This window comes from Cavia porcellus, unplaced genomic scaffold (genome assembly GCF_034190915.1).
Source record: "Cavia porcellus strain 051 isolate PalLab524CR breed Dunkin Hartley unplaced genomic scaffold, mCavPor4.1 scaffold_5, whole genome shotgun sequence".
Classification (NCBI taxonomy): Eukaryota; Metazoa; Chordata; class Mammalia; order Rodentia; family Caviidae; genus Cavia; species Cavia porcellus.
In genome coordinates this window covers 56,118,253-56,134,884 of record NW_026947488.1, presented here as the reverse complement: position 1 = coordinate 56,134,884, position 16,632 = coordinate 56,118,253, and the positions used below count along the sequence as shown (strand labels likewise).

Genomic DNA, 16,632 nt, shown 5'->3' with positions numbered 1-16,632 from the left:
GTGAACAGTCTATCTGTCTAGTGTCTCTCACTTGTGAAGGTGTTTTTAAAGGATAGGTATTTTTTGGTTTTTTAGTACCAGGGATTGAACTCATGATCTTGTGCTTGCCAAGCAGGCGCTTGTGAAGGATAAGTCTTTGTAGGATTAAACATTTTTCATTCTTTTTTTTTTGCCTCATTAGATCTGGGTGTAATATCTCGAGTTATTTTTGTATTTTTTTTAAAGCCATTTAATTACTGAACCTGGCAGTTAGGAGAGAATTACAGTTATAAGAATAGTTACTAAAATTCTGGTTGTTAAACTGGAGTGTCCTAGGTTTTTTTTTAGTTTTATTATTATTTGTATATATAAAGACCAAGGAAGGAAAAAGTGTAAGCATCAAAATGACCTAAGGTTATAATTACCCCTAACCCTCATTTTTCTTTCTTACAGAAAACATAGCTTTGCTGGCAGAAACAGCTCTGAGATTTCTGGAATTAGTACAGTTAAAAAATCTTAACATGGAAAATGACCCTAATAGTGAAGAAATAGATGAAGTTACACAGCCAAATGGAAATTATGACACAGGTTGTATAATTTCTTTCTAGCATTTATTTATTTATTTATTGATTGATTGATTGATTGCATACCAAGGATCAAACTCACGACCTCACACTTGCCAGGCAGGAGCTTGCGCAACTGAGCTAAATCCCTGGCCACTCTTATATTTAGAATGAATTGTTAGCTAAATTTCAAAAATTGTCATTTGCAGTTTTCATGTAAGATGTTTTGTTCTGTTTTCATATATTCATATATTATTGTCTAGGTAGAAAATAATCCACTTGTCACCATTATCCAAACTTAATTGTTCTTCAGCCAGAATTGATTTGTGTGAACAGCAGAGTTCCTGAATTACATGATTCTCATAAAAAATGGAAACATGATGGCTAAAGAGTCTTAAACCGTATTACTTGTGTGAATGCATTTTGAGATTACTTAAATTATTTTCATTTCATGCTGTCTTTGATTTATTTACACATCAAAAGCCATTGCCTTCCCCTGAAGGTACAAATATATAATCAACTTACTGTGGTCTTTGCCTTAGATTTCTTCAGAGCCATTCAGCTTTTAACATTTTTTAGTTAATGCTTTTTTTTTTTTAAGTTTCTTTCTTTCATTCATTCATTCACCAGAGATTGAACTCATGACCTTGCACTTGCCAGGCAGGCTTTTAGTTAATGCTTGTTGAAAGATTTAGAAGTAAAATAATATACTGGATTTGCTTCACAATGGTTCTAGAGGAAGAAAACCTAGAGAATACAATCCATACATTTGTATGCTATGGAAAACAACAATGAAAGTTGGACCCTTTTAAACAGTGAATTTACATATTCAAACTTCTGGGCACCAGACTCCTTTTCTTTTAAGAGTAGTCAGGTGGAGCAGCAATGGCCTCTTTTCATTCAGTCAGCAGATAATTATTAAATCTTTGCTTTGCATCAGTTATGAACTTGCTTCAAGCAGTTATGATATGGTGGTGAATAAAACCAAATGAGCCATGTTCTCACACTTAGATCATTGTAAGGGAAAGACAGATAACTAAATAATATTTGAAAAGGGGTAGGTGGGTAGGAGATAAGATCAGAGAAGGCTGACCTGATAAATCATGTGTTTCTAGCACTCACAAGTATATTTACTGGCTTTCTAAAAAATACTAAACCAACTCTTGAGAATACTTTCTAATAATATTGCTCAGTACCATCATATTGCATCCTGAACCTGTCTTGTATTTGCAAGCCCTTGGTTAAGTTGATCTTTTGGAGGTAGAGTGGTCTCCTTTCTGGTGTATCAAACTGCCTTTCTTCATGAGTTTTAGATGGAGCTATTGAATTAGTGAATGTTAGGCATCTGCACGTTAGGATATTCTTCAGTTTAAGTTTCAGTTTCACATCCTTCAGCAATTGGAATAGTGGAAAAGCTTAGTGATTATATTATAGACATTCCTGGTAGTTTCTGTTGTCATTTTGTTATTCCAAGTGTAAGAAAAAAGATGTGTATGCATAGGGAAAAAAATTGATCCTAGCTTTTTGTTTGTTTGTTTGTAGAGCTCCAAGCCTTGCATGAAATGGTCCAGCAGAAAGTTGTCACTTTGTTAAGTGATCCTGAAAATATTGTGAAACAGACTTTAATGGAAAATGGCATAACACGGCTCTGTGTATTCTTTGGACGTCAGAAAGCCAATGATGTTTTGTTGTCTCACATGATCACTTTCCTAAATGATAAGAATGATTGGCACCTGCGTGGAGCTTTCTTTGATAGTATAGTTGGTATGTCTTAGTTTTTAAATTCATCTTTTAAGATGATAAACTACACTGTCACATTCATTTAGTGTGAAGGATTGGTAATGACATAAAATACCAAATTTCATTAATAATGGAATGACTTCTTGGTATTTCTGCGTGTCTACTTTGGGGTGATGTATTCTAGCTGATTGAGGGGGATGGTAATTAACCTGTGGTACATCCATATGAAGGAACAGCCTGTGGTCACTTGAAACTGTATTTCAGAATTGTACCCCTGAAGTATTGATAAATGACTGAAGTGAGTCTACTTAAAAGGTGGTCCCAGTTGAATAAAGGTAAAAATTTTTATTAAAAAGGCTGGAATATACTAATATATAAATAGTGGTAATCTCTTGGGCTGAGACTGGTGGTTATTTTTCTTTATATTTTCTACACTTGTCAGATTTTCTGCAATGGACGCACATTACTTCAGAATCAGAAAGTAGTTAAAATATAAGTAGGTTGAAAATAAATTACAAAAAATTTATATACTTGATTTTCTGTAAATTGAAAAATTTCAGATGTAAAGATGTCTTATCTGCATGGTTCCTATTATGTTTAGATTTAAAATGATAAATGAAGTGGATGTTAAGTGGGCTAAATCACGTTTGATATGGGATTTAATGTTTTTCTCTTTTGAATGATAGCCAATCTCTTCTGGAGTGTTTGAATCTTTTCAATTTAGGTTAGGTCAGTTAGGAATTATTATATGCTAAATTCACGTTACCATGTGTATTCATTAACTGTTATTTCCCATGACAATAATAACTTGTCTGTTATCCTCAAAAACAATTTTTTTTTTTTTTGTCTTTTACTTACTTACTTATTTATTTTTGTCTTTGAGACGGGGTCTTGCTATGCAGTTCAGGCTGGCCTTGAGCTCACTTCATAGCCAAGGCTGGTCTTGCACTCACAGCAGTCCTCCTGCCTCAGCTTCCTGAGTGCTGTCAAAAGAATTTTTAGAGTACTTTATACATTGGAAATCGGGGCTGCTATCCAAACTTTTAAACAGAAAACTGTAAGGCTTTCAATTTTGTTTTCCAGTAATCTAGCGCTATGAGATTTGCTGTTGGATTTTTTTCTAAAAAATAAAAAATTCAAGAAACTCACAAGGCTCTCAAGAAACTCAAAATTGATGTTTTATAAATATTATAGTATTTTGGAGAAAAGGATATTTTGTACTTTGAACATCTTTGAAATTGCTTTTCTTTTCTGTTACTCTTTTTTTTTTTTTTTTTTTTTTTGTCTTGCACATGCTAGGCAAATGCTGTACCACTAAGCTTAGAGTAACAAAGAAAAGCCAATTATTGTATCTCTTTTTAGACATCTTTGGTTTTCTTTTATTTTTATGTTTATTGATGCATCTCATATCTGCATGTAGGACTCCATCAGTTCTTGAATATATGCTTAGTTTCTCACATCTTTGTCTTGTTCTTTTCTTCTGCTTCCAAATAATTTTAAATCTTGGGAAAATAATCTGTAGAATCTCTCATCTATTGGTCAGTACTTTGAATGATTATCTTTACATTTTCTATAAATATTTGTAAAATTTATTATTTTTCTTTTAGAAGTAATTTTCATTTGTTAAATAAAAATAATACATACATATTGTGGAACATCTGGAGAGTACAGAAACCAAGAAGAAAACAAAATTTTAATCCTTCAACCCATGTATAAACTTTGTTAATGTTTTAGTGTGTTTTCCAAATGTCTTCCTTTCTCTTGCCATTCCACGTGTCCCCTTCTGTCGAGAACAACTACTGTGGCACCAAACTATTGGGTACAAGTTCTTGCATGATCACTTACAAATTGTAGTTCTTGGGAAAATCATTTAATCTGTTTGTGCCTTTTCCTATGTGTAAAATGAGAATAGTTATAGTACTTCTATCATTGGTCATTGTGAAGATAAATTAACATATAATATGCCAGGGAAGGGTTATGTAAAATATTCTTAATTTTTTATGCATTTTCCTAGTAACATATCCTATGAATTTTCTAATATCACTTACATTTCTTTGAAACCATAATTTAATGCCTCCAAATTACTCCATTACATAATTTTACCATAATTCATTTAACCTTTAGTTTTGATTATTTAAATTTAATTTTAAAATTATATTATACAGATAATCTTGTGTGTGTATATATATATATATATATATAATATAATATATTTGTGTGTGTGTGTGTGTGTGTGTGTGTGTGTGTGTGATGCTGTGATTTGAACCTGGGCCTTGCCCATGGTAGGCAAGTGTTCGACCACTAAGCTTCATCCTCAGCCCTTATGCTTGTTTAAATAAGTAAAATACTTAACTATTTAAGTGTAGTCATGTGCTAATTAACAGTGGAGATACATTCTGAGAAATGTTACTTCTCCTAAAAATTATCTCATCATTGTTGAAGGGATGTATACTTTCACAGACTAGGGCAATGGCGTTGCAAGGTTACACCACCCTGCGCTGCCCCTGTGGTATACGGCATAGCTATTGACAAAAACATTGTTATTCAGTGCATGACTGTGTTTATTTTGAATTATTTTCTCAGGACAGAAGTTAAAGAATATGGATATATTTTTAAAACTTACCTTGTTACAAATGTTTAAAAGATTAGATAATTTTCTATTCCCATTAGCATTTACTACTTACTGCACATGACATTACTTAACTTGTGCTTGTTGGAAAGGTAAAACAGTAATTTTTTCACGTATATTTCTTCGTTTACCTATCAAGTTGAAAACCTTCTTCATTTTATTGTTTGTATTTCTTATGAGTTTATTATTTTGATCCTTTTTCTGATAATTATTTATGCTGATTGAAGTTTTAGTCTTCTAAATAACATTTTTTATGTCAAAGATATTTTCTCAGTTTAACTTGATTTTAAATTTTTTTGTACTTTCTTAATTTTTATATAATGTATCTTTTATAATTTTTCATTTTTATTTCTATGCTTTAAGTTTTTTTACCATTTTAGATTATCCTGTTGTATGCTTTTTTTGCTTGCTTTTTAAAAAATGCTTTATTTTATGAACTTAACTGTTGAATTGATCTTTTGGAGGACCTTGGTATACAGTAAATTCTGAATTTTATTTTCTTCTCAGAAATGTAGCCAATTTCTCCAATGTGTTTATAAACATTTCATTTCTTACCCTTAGTGAAGCTATCATTCTTTGCATGCCCCTGTCTTCTGTCTGATAGGGGTCAGTTTTCTGAATATCTGATCTGTTCCATTTGTTTTTCTATTCATGTACTTATATGATACTCTTGTACTCATATGATACTCCTCCCCATATTAGACTTATATCACTAAAGATTTTAATCAACTTTAATTCTTAGATGCCATTCTTTATTTCTGAAATATTTTTAGCTGTTTAACGTCATTATATGTTCCAGTTTGTAACGTTTATAAATAGATAGCCTACTGGAATTTCAGGTAATACTTTTCTTTTTATTAAAGAAAACAATCCTGTAATTATTTTTTAATCACAAGGAAAATATACTTTTATAAATTATTTAGAGTTTATTCAGAATTTATAAAGAAATTAGGAAAAGTAATAGTTGGAATTCCCAGAGGCAGCTACTCAGGTTTGTGTTTTGGGGTTAGTGTCTTCAAATGATCATTACCAATAATATTATTTTTAGTATCGATTTCAGATGTTACCTGTTGAATGTGTTTCTATACCAAGTGAAGACTTAACAAATTTGTATAGTTGCCATGTCTTGATTTCTCTTCCCTTGTCAGTTTTTGCAATGTTGATTTCTATTTCTCAGGATGCTTTCAGATGTCGTTTATGCAGCTTTAAGTCATTCAGCCTACATTGTATTGCCTTACTTTTGATTGCGGTACAGATTGATGTCCTTTTCTTTTCTTTTCTTTTCTTTTTTTTTTTTTTTTTGACTAGTTGAATTGTCAGCTAATAATTTAATTGTCATGGTTAATGATATTTATATTGTTTCATAATCACAATGCAATCTTCTGTGCTTTGTGTAGATCAGTGCTAAAGATTTAGAGTAAAATTTACATGAGAACAAATCTGTAAATTTTATTGAAGATAGAGCCAAGTAGTGTATGTTAGTTGTACTTACTTCAACACAGTCACGGTTCTGTGAACCTTGTACCACTTCGGTATGTGTGTTGCAGCGTGGATATAGCAACAGCAGGTTTCCTTTTCTCTATTTCATTGACTAAGGACATTTCAGATTTTAATGCAGAGAAAAAAGTAATGTACCGCCTTCTTCTTTTTTGGGGGGGAGGGGATTGAACTCACAACCTCGTGTTTGCCAGGCAGGCACTTATGCTGCAGAGCTAAACGCGTGGCCCTGTAATGTACCTTCTTTACCATATCTATAATATTTAGTCTCATTTTTACCAATTTTATTTATTGCTTGGAATTCATTCTTGGAATTCATAACCTTGAAGGTCTTTCGCTGTTGTCTGCTGGCTTCTACTGTTGAGGAGCATCTGAAAACAAGTCTGATTCTTCTTCCTTTTTAGGAAAAACGTATGTTTTCTTTTCTGTGAGTTCTTAGGACCTTTGATTGTGTGTGTGTGTGTGTGTGTGTGTGTGTGTGTGTGTGCGCGCGTCCCAGAATGCCAAGATGACTTACTTTGGTATAGATCTGCATTTATTTTGGTGGGTGGAAATTTTAGTATTCTTTCCTGGGTTGTTGATGGATATGTTTGGCTGTTGATTAACTTTAGTGTTTTATCTGCCAGTAGTGTGTGCCTTCAGGTATGCAATGATGGTAATGTTTCTTTTCATTTTTAGGTGTTGCTGCCTATGTTGGCTGGCAGAGTTCCTCAATTCTCAAGCCCCTGTTGCAACAAGGTCTTAGTGATGCTGAGGAATTTGTTATTGTGAAAGCTCTTAATGCCCTTACCTGTATGTGCCAGTTAGGGCTGCTGCAAAAACCCCATGTCTACGAATTTGCCAGTGACATTGGTAAGATTCTGTTTTGAAAGTTTAGGCTGGAAAAACTAGCCTGCAGTAGTAATTTCATAAAGTTTTTAAGTAATACAAGTAATAATGATGACTTTCATTTCAGCTATTGCATGTGAGTGCGCATGTGCGAATGCATGCTTACATGTATGAGAGACAGCTTGGCTTACTTGGTTCTCTTGGGAAATAATGACTTCGTTGTTAAATTTTTATGACCCTTGATTTAAAAAAAATCTTAAAATGTGATTGGATAAAGATCTTGACTTTTTAAAAATATTATTTGGATAAAATTCTTGATACCTGGAGATTAAATTTATCTTGGCGGTTGGAGACATACTAAATGGTTCAGTGTAGTGTTAGCGGCTCAAAGCCCTTGTTCAGTCCCCGTACCAAGGAGGCAGTGAAATCCTCGGTTTCGGAACACTTGACCACCAGTGAAGTTGACAATAAAATGTGAAGGATTATCTGTGACATCGGCCCTGGAACTGATTGCTAGTAAAGAATTCATAGTACTCAAGTCATTATATTAGTAATTTTATGAACCAGTGAGAGGAATTTATGTCTTGACCTTTGTAACGTTTGTCTATTTCCCTCAAAATTCAGAATAATCAGACAGTTTCTTAAATTAAGAATATCTGGGACTTTTAGTCTTATTTTCACATTATTTTAGGAAGGAAGCAGTATAAAATTGCCAGTTGGCTCCCTACTGAGGACATAAAAGTCATAGAAAATTGCCTTTTTAGATAAAATAATTGCTAATGAATGATTTGCCAAGGAAAATTAATAGGAAGTTCAATTTGATTAGACTTGAATAGAATTTTCTTTACACAGTTTTCAGAGAAAAAAGACAAAGCAGTTATTGTTTATTTTGATTGTTACAAAGCTAGTTAGTAGCTGACAGAGACTTAAAAATTAGGGGAAATTTTAAGCATGAATGTGCCTTTTTTAAATTTGTCAATAGTTAAAGCTCTTTAGGTTTCTTACTTTGCACTATAAATACCTATGTAAACATTTTTACTAGTATGCTTACAGTACATAAAAATACATTTGTTGTGGAAAATTGTTACATTTACATACTGTAATTTGATTTTTTTTACTCCCTGTTAACATCTCCCTCTATCTTGAGAAACCCACTCAGTCGCCAAGGAGTCTTTATTTTTATTTTCTGGAAAAGTTTTTCTCTGTTTCCTATCATCCGTCTACTATCTTGTGCTTTGAATTATTTATACTTGGATTTTTTTTTTTTAAAAAGAAACTGTAAACTTGATCAGTGTCTGATTTCAGTTAGCGTTATGGTCTCAAGGTACATTGACTTTCTTACAAGCAACTCTCAAGTTTGTCCTTATTGCTGAGTAGTACTCCACTGTGTATAGACATCATACTTTTTAAGTCTGTTCATTTCTTGATGGGCATAAACTTGCTACCAAAATTCAGCTGTTATGAGTTGTACTGCTATAAACATGGGTGTGCATGTATCATGTAATATTATATCCTTCGGGAAGATATGCAGAAGAGGTTATCTGGGTCAAATAGAATTTCTGGCTTTAGTTTTTCTGATGATTCTCTGTACTGATGGTCTTAGTAACTGTACTGGTTTACATTGGCACCAACAATACAGAAGTATTCTTTTTAACCTCCAGCATAGCCAGTGTTGGTTTTTGAATTTCTGAAGTGGCTATTCTCTTTGGAATAAGATGGAATCTCAGTTTTTGTATTTGCATTTGTCTGGTGCTCAAAGGTGCTAAACATTTTTTTTGTATGTTTCTTGGCCATTTCTACTTCTTTTGAGAAGTTTCTCTTTGTTTCAAATGTCCATTTTTTGATTGGGTCTTTTATTTGGGAGGGTCTAATTTTCTGAGTTCTTTATAAATTTTAGATACTAGTCCTCTGTCTGAGGCACAGCTGGCAAGATTCTTTTCCATGTGGATGTTGTCCCTTCACTGTGTTTCCTCTGCTGTTGCTCTCATATCTGAGATTGGGGTTTTACTCTAGGACCACTTTGGTTTGAAGTTTTGATGATGATGTTAAAAATGCAAGCTTAGCAGTCAGTTCTGAGTATTGCCAAAACAATCATGATAAGACTGTATTACATGAAAACATTTCTGATTTTCCACATACACTACACAGTCCTAGATCTTAAAGGATTCCTTATGTCTAAAATTTTTCTGTTTTTTTAAGGAGCAAATAAATTAGGAATCAAAATGGATCAGTGTTACAATACAATAAAAGTTATTGGGATTTTAAAAAATTTCTGGCCCTTCATATAGAAAGGAGAAAATGTTTTATTTTACATATATGATTGTTACCTGATGTGTTTACCTGTTTTCTTTTGCTCAATTCTCTTATCAGTGTTTTCTTTTTCTCCTATTAAACAGGCCCTACCTTCCAAAGGTTGACTTTTTCTTGCTATGGTCTCCAGCACTCTTCATTTTAATGAGTATCTTCTGTATAGAAGTATGTGCTCTTACACATTTCATATAATACATTTCTTTTTTATATAATTTTTAAATTGACTTAATAATTGTATATATTTATGGCATACAGTAATATCTTAGTCCCTGTATACAGTGTAAAATGATTAGATCCATATAATTGGCATACCCATTGTACTTCTTCTGTTGCTTACTGTTTTTGAAGCTTAATATAACTTACAGTTAATATGAATATAGTTTTTATCTGGAAGGTAGGTGTCCTTCAATTTTAATGCAGAAGCCATCATAGTGTTTTACCTCAGCAGAATTTGTAGTAATTTTTCTTCTGAGAGTTTGCACTGCTGCTTCTAGTTATGAATGGTAGAATATGTATGAGGTACTCCTGAATCAGTAGTGTCAGTAAATTATGTGGATGTACTAAATATGCCCAGTATGATGCAATTTTCTTTCTTTTGTTTTGTTTCGTTTTTGGGAGACAGGGTCTCACTCTGTAATTCAGGCTGACCTTCCTATGTAACCCAGGCTTGAACTCACTATGTCAAGCCCAGGCTGGTCTCAAAATTGTGCTAGTCCTCCTGCCTCAGCCTCCCAAGTAGTGGGATTACAGGCATGTTCCACCATGCCAGTCCTAGTGCAGCTTCTGGAATGGGCAAGTCCCTTAGAACTAGCACTGATAACGGTTAACAAATACACACACACAGAGAGTCATGTTTACAAAACCTAGTAACCAATCATACATTGACATTTTAAACTTTTATAAAGTAAAAATACATTTGGGAACCTTATCAACACCAGCTTAAAACAATAAACTGTATTCATCTCTCTGTTTTATTTATATGAGTATTCTCTCTTGGTGATTCTCTTTCCACCAATTTTATTAAGGTATAATTGACAGAGATTAGATTATTTATGGTAAAGAACATGATGCTTGATATATGTACAAAAATCTTTTACTATGTATCACATTTCCTGGTTTGTATTGTGTTGAAACACCTTGCTTCCCAGGGGTAAATCCTACTGGAGTATGGTGTCTGACTCTTTAATGTGTTGCTGAACTTACGTTGCTAGTACTGTGTGTTGTTTTTGTACCTGTGTTCATCAAGGATATTGACCTATAGCAGTGGTGGTGAACTTGGAGCATGCATGTTGCTGTATTTTTCTTGTATGACAAAAGATGTTAACGTAAAGTTTTTCTAAACCAAAATCTCAGTATTCAGGTTTAATTGCAGTGTTGGTACTTTGCAGTAAATAAGTAGGTTTCAGGGTGCAGTTTGGCGCTCTGTCACTGACCTGTAGTTTTTTTTCTAGTGTCCTGTTCTGCCTTTGGTGTCAAGATAACGTAAGTTTGTAAAACAGATTTGGAAATAGGTTTTTGAAGAGTTTTGAGGATTTCATTAATTCTTCTTAAATGTTTGGTAAAATTTATCAGTTAATCCCACCAGGTACTGGACTTTTCATTGGTCAGTTTTTTTTTTCCTGATTTAATCTCCATACTTTCTGGTCTGTTCAGGTTTTGTGTTTCCATGACTCAGTTGTGGTAGGTTAGATGTTTCTAGAAATTTTTCCACTTTTCTAGGCTATCCAGTTTGTTGGTGTGTAATTGTTCATAGTGTTACTGGAAGGAGGGTCCTGGAAAAATTCCTTCCAGGTTCTTTGTGTCCTCAACCTGGATGAGGCACCTAGAAAAGTAGTAGGATGTTTGTTAATGAAGTTGCTAGATTGGTGTGCTCTCAGAGTAGGCAGGTGGTAGACTCAGCAGCCACGAGGACAGGGAAGGGAGTCCTTTACATGGAATTTTTGGGTTGGCTTCTTCATGCAAGTAAGACCTTGGGGTAGTTGTCCTGTCAAAAACTCACCTGGCCTGCTCCCAGATTTAGGCTGTCCTATCAGAGACTCGGTTTTGTGCCAGATATAAATGAAGAATTGAAAATAGCCCTTTTCTGCTCAGCTCATTCTGCTTTACGGTGCTCAGGAGCTGCAGTCATCCTGGATTCTGTGTTCTCCTGTGTACCAGGGGTTTCCACTGACTTCGGATTCTGTCCAGTGTGACTAGGTTGGCCTTACCCCTAATCTCCTACCTCAGTAGGAATCTCCTCCTGTCTTTGTATTTTTGTGATAATAGTTGTGTCTCCTCTTATTTCTAATTTTGAATCTTTTTTTTCTGTTCATCTTGTTAAACATTTATTGATTTTTATCTTTCCAAAAAAAAAAAAAAAACCTCTTACTTTTATTGGACTTCTCAGTTTTTTGTTTTTTTTTTTTTTGGTGTATTTATTTCTCTTCTCGTCTTTTCATTTCCTATCTTCTGAACATGTTTGGCTTGTTTTTCTTACTTACCAGGGTATAAAGTTACACTGTTTATTTAAGGTGATTCTTTTTTCTTCATGCAGGCATTTCTGGCTGTCAGCTTTCTTCTTAGCACTGCTTTCACAGCATTCTGTGAGTTTTGGTGTACTGTGCTTTTACTTTCTTTGTCTGAAGATATTTTGATTTGCCCTTTTGATTTCTTCTTTGACTCAGGAGTGATCACATATTTGTGAGTTTTCCACTTTTGAAGTGACTGACTAGATCATGTGCTGGATCTAGTTTCAGTTTTGTTCTGTTTTTGTTGTTTTCTCTCCTGGAACTGGGTATTGAACCCAGGACCTTTGAGCTACATTTCCAATCCTTTATTTTTAAACAGGGTCTGAGTTGCCCATCGTGGGCTCAAGTTTATCATGTTCGTGCCTCATCTTCCCAGAGTGCTGGGATTATAGTGCCACACCTGGCTATTTTTACTTTTTTGAGGAATCTCCATACTGTTCTCTATAATGGTGGCAGTAATTTATGCTCACTATCAATATGTAAGAGTTCCTTTTCTGTGGTTGCTCACTGGCATTTATTATTTTTGACTTTCCTGGCAATAGTCATTCTGACTAGGGTAAGATCATATCTCAATGTGGTTTTATTTGCTTCTCTATGAAGGCCAGTGATTTTGAGCATTTTTGTCATATACTTCTTGGCTGTTTATATTTCTTCTTTTGAGAAATATCTATTCAGATCATCTGTTCATTTCTAAATTGAATTACATAGCTTTATGTTAAATTTTGGAATTTTTATACATTCTGGGTATAAATTTTTTGTTAAATGAATAGTTGGCAAAGACTTTTATCTCTTTTATTGTTGTTTCTTCATTCTGTTGCTGTTTCATTTGCTCTGTTGATATAATCCTGTTGACCATTTTTTTTTTGTTTTTTGTCCTTTTGAGGTTTTATTAAAAAAATAATTGCCATTGCCAAATACCTTGAAATATTTTTCCTGTGTACTGACTTTTTCTTTGCTTACATTTTCAGCTTATGGGTCCTTAAAACTAAACTCTTTACAGGTGCATATATGTAACATCTATTTGGAATTAGTTGGATCTTTTTAAAAACTTGACATGCTTTCTATCAGTGAGCCAGTCACTGATGTTATAATGGTCTGTATTGATCAACTGAGAAATGTCAGTCAGTACTTGAGTAAATTTCTTATGTGTCTGTGGGTGATCCCTCAGACTGTCTTGGTTTGTGTGACTCATCTGTTTCATTCTGGGTCACTAGTTGTAGTGGCCATGTCTATGCAGATACAGGTTATGTTCTTAAGATGATGGCAGGAGTGTAGGAGGGCAAGACTATTTAATACAGCGTCAGATTTCCCTCTGTGTAACCTTCGTTAACATCCCTTGGCCAAAGCAAAGCAATATGATTGAGACGAAAGCAAGGGGTTACAGGTACACTTGTATATCATGAATTTATACAAACTGTGTCTGTACAGTTGCTTAATACAGGAAAGTTAAAAGTTGGTACCAGTAATGCAAGTATAACACACTGTCCAACTCCTTTTATACCATTATGGTTTTATCTACTTGCCGGGGCTTCTCAGTATTTTTCTGGTTCTCATTTTCCCATTTTTTATCAGAAGGAAAAATATTACCTCTCCTTTTCCAGATGGATCAGAAGCTGCAGATTGTTCATAATCACAATTTCTATATAATGAGAACTGGAGATAATTTAAATGGATCTTTTCTCTTTTGTCATTTTATATAAGTATCATTAGCATATGGCACTATTATGTAACATGAATTTTTTAATTAAATAAATGTCCTGTGAATGCTGGTATCTTTACATATTCAAAGTTAATATAGTTTTTGTTTTTAAGTAATTTGAACTTTATTCTAAATCAAGTTAATTTAACTTTGATTAGTTGAAATCATTGATTTACATTTAATCCCTAAAAATCATTAAAAGGAATGTAAAGATACTTGATTTTCTGTCTGTTTTACATTTTAAACTTTTTAAAGAATGGACATAGTGTTTTGTATCTTTTTGGGTTTTATTTATAATACCTTAGGGATGAAATTAGGAGTTATGTGTTAGATTTGGTCAAACCCCTGAGTTAAAAAGAATGTTAGAATGATGAAATTGATCTCTTAATGCTGTGGCGTGGAGAACAAGTATCTCTCTGATTCTCTGTCCCCATGTGGTAGATTTCAGAGACCTGGCCATGATCCCTAATTTCTCAGAGGAGTGTACAGTGAAGGCTTAAATAAATGAGACAAGTGGTGTGATTTTAGGGCTCCAGGAGGATCAAAACCCTCTCAGAGTTCGAGACTCTGGAGGCTAGGACTAGGAATGTCTCCCGGCAGCCCGGACTTACTTAGTTTTTCAAACAAGGAAAGGGTTACAGTGGAAAATCTGGAAACTGAGCAGGATTTTGGGAGTGGTTCAAGAACTTTTCCCAAGTAACAGATTATGTTAATTTAGGACAAGTATTTTAAGAGAAAGTCTCCTGGTTGACTTTCACTACCGGAGTGAAATGTCTGCAGCTACAATCTCTATTTTGTTAATTGGGGTTGGAGTCAGGTGTCCTCAGCTGTGACCTTATTTTGTCCTTTGAAGAATTTCTTTGTTCTCAGGTCAGCCATGCTCTGGCCACGCTGCAGCCCTGCACTTGTGTTCAATTTCTGGCTTCAACAGCTCCCAACAGTAGATATTGTTTCTTTGAACTTTTATGAGAGTGTTAGTGAAAGAGTCATAGTTTGCTGTATACTGGGATTTGTTTATGTCTCTGCTGAATTTTTTCTACTTTCCTTCTTTACTCCTTCTCTCCTCTTCTCTCCCTCCCTGTTTCCTTCCTTCCTTTCCTGGGGATTGACCCCAGGGCCTTCAAGAGTCACATCCCAGGGTCTCTCTAAGCTGCCCAAGTTGGACTTGCACTTGCAGTCCTCCTATCTCAGTCTCCCAGAGCGCTCATGTTACTGGCATATGCCACCATGGCCTGCTGACAAGTTTTTTTAACCCAGCATTATGTGAATACTTCCCTACACATTTTTAGTTCTGGTCCAAAGTTAGACATTTAAAATTATCAAAAAGCAGGTAACTTTTTATTCTTTTATGATATTGCTGATAGCTGTAATAAGGAATATTGTCATAACTGTGTGTTCAGTTGGTTGATTTTATTCCTCAAGCAAATTGAATATGTGAAGGAACTTTAAGTAACACTGTGGTACCATTTCTTTATCAAATGTGTGAGAATTTATCCCAGTGATTTGAAACAGTTTGTGAAGTGGTTTAACTATATGTTTCCTCCTCTTTAGCCCCATTCTTATGTCATCCTAATCTGTGGATACGCTATGGTGCCGTAGGATTTATCACAGTGGTCGCCCACCAAATAAGTACAGCTGACGTCTACTGTAAACTGATGCCCTACCTTAACCCGTACATTACCCAACCAGTAATACAGGTAGGTATACATGTTCCAACTTGCAGTCAATTCTCCTTTCATTTGTGGCTTTTTAATGCTTAAAGAGTCTTTTTTTATATTTAAAGATTTAAATGAGGCTAAATAGCATTTTCATACTTCTTTTGGGCACACTAATGAACCAAGGACCTTGTAGGTGGGAAAATCACAAGAGAATGTTGTGCATCCGCAGTATAGCGTGCAGTACTTCTGTACTTTCTTTGGATAATATTGTCAAGTATCTGCTGTTAAAGTAAAAAGTGTGACTGATCACAGTCAAAGTCATCAGCTGTAATAAATTAGAAAAATCTTTCCCAAATGTGTGTTGTTGCTTTTGATACCAACTAGTATCTGGTTTTCTTTCTTTGTTTTTGGAAACATCTAATGATTCCCTTCTCCTTTGGAAAGTATTCAGCATTTGGCCAAACTTTGGGTCTTTGGTTTGTGTAAATCAGATTTTGTTTCCCCAGCTTGTCAGTGTATACTCATCATACTGCTAGACAGCCAATTATAAATACTTAAAGGAACTGTGGAAGGATGCTTGTAGCTGTTAAAACTTACTGAAATGTCCTGTTTTTGTAGGCTCTGTTTCCATATATGCCTTTCATATATATTCCAGTGCAAATTCCTTTTTATTGGAGAAAATGACCTCAAATACACTCTGGAAACTAGAAAGCTTTACCTGTGCTGTGCCTTCAGTTCTTTCTTTTCTCACAGATTGATGTATTTTTGGAGATCAGTCTTTTGTAGTTTGTAGAATTTTTTATTTTTACCCTGAAAAATAAAAAATTCTTTATATATATGTGAAAGATGGATAACAGAAAAAATGCTTTTTCATTCTTGAGGTTTATACTTTCTTGGAAATCAGGTAGAGTGATGCCTACTCCCTTTGTAGTCTGTTTAGAAGCTTGTTTATTATCTTTTACTGTTGTCTTATACCTTGAAAGGCCAGAATCAGGCATTAGGTAGGTAATGATCCATTTGTTTCCTAACATTTATCTTTCTGCATTTTGGATTGGACAAAAGAGATAACCTTTTATACCAGCTTACACCGACTAGTTAAATATACCTAAAAAATACTTTTGGTTACCATTAGTAGTGTTTGTCCTTCTTATTACATGTGCACTGACCAAGAAAGTTTTCCTACAAGAAAGAACTATGAAATCTGGAGAGAGTAATGTTTTTT

At 34.2% G+C, this 16,632-nt stretch overlaps 1 protein-coding gene across 2 annotated transcripts in view; it reads left to right on the top strand.

Annotated features, from left to right (window-relative positions):
• The window catches only part of Pik3r4 (phosphoinositide-3-kinase regulatory subunit 4), an 82,067-nt gene that overhangs the window by 14,607 nt on the left and 50,828 nt on the right, over window positions 1–16,632 (top strand). Inside the window, exons 5-8 of one of the 2 annotated variants that reach the window (XM_063248978.1) lie at window positions 433–567; window positions 2,085–2,306; window positions 7,087–7,260; window positions 15,304–15,449. In XM_063248978.1, the coding sequence (XP_063105048.1) occupies window positions 433–567; window positions 2,085–2,306; window positions 7,087–7,260; window positions 15,304–15,449 (677 nt within the window). The remainder of the gene's footprint in view (window positions 1–432; window positions 568–2,084; window positions 2,307–7,086; window positions 7,261–15,303; window positions 15,450–16,632) is intronic. The other variant, XM_063248979.1, reaches the window with a different exon arrangement.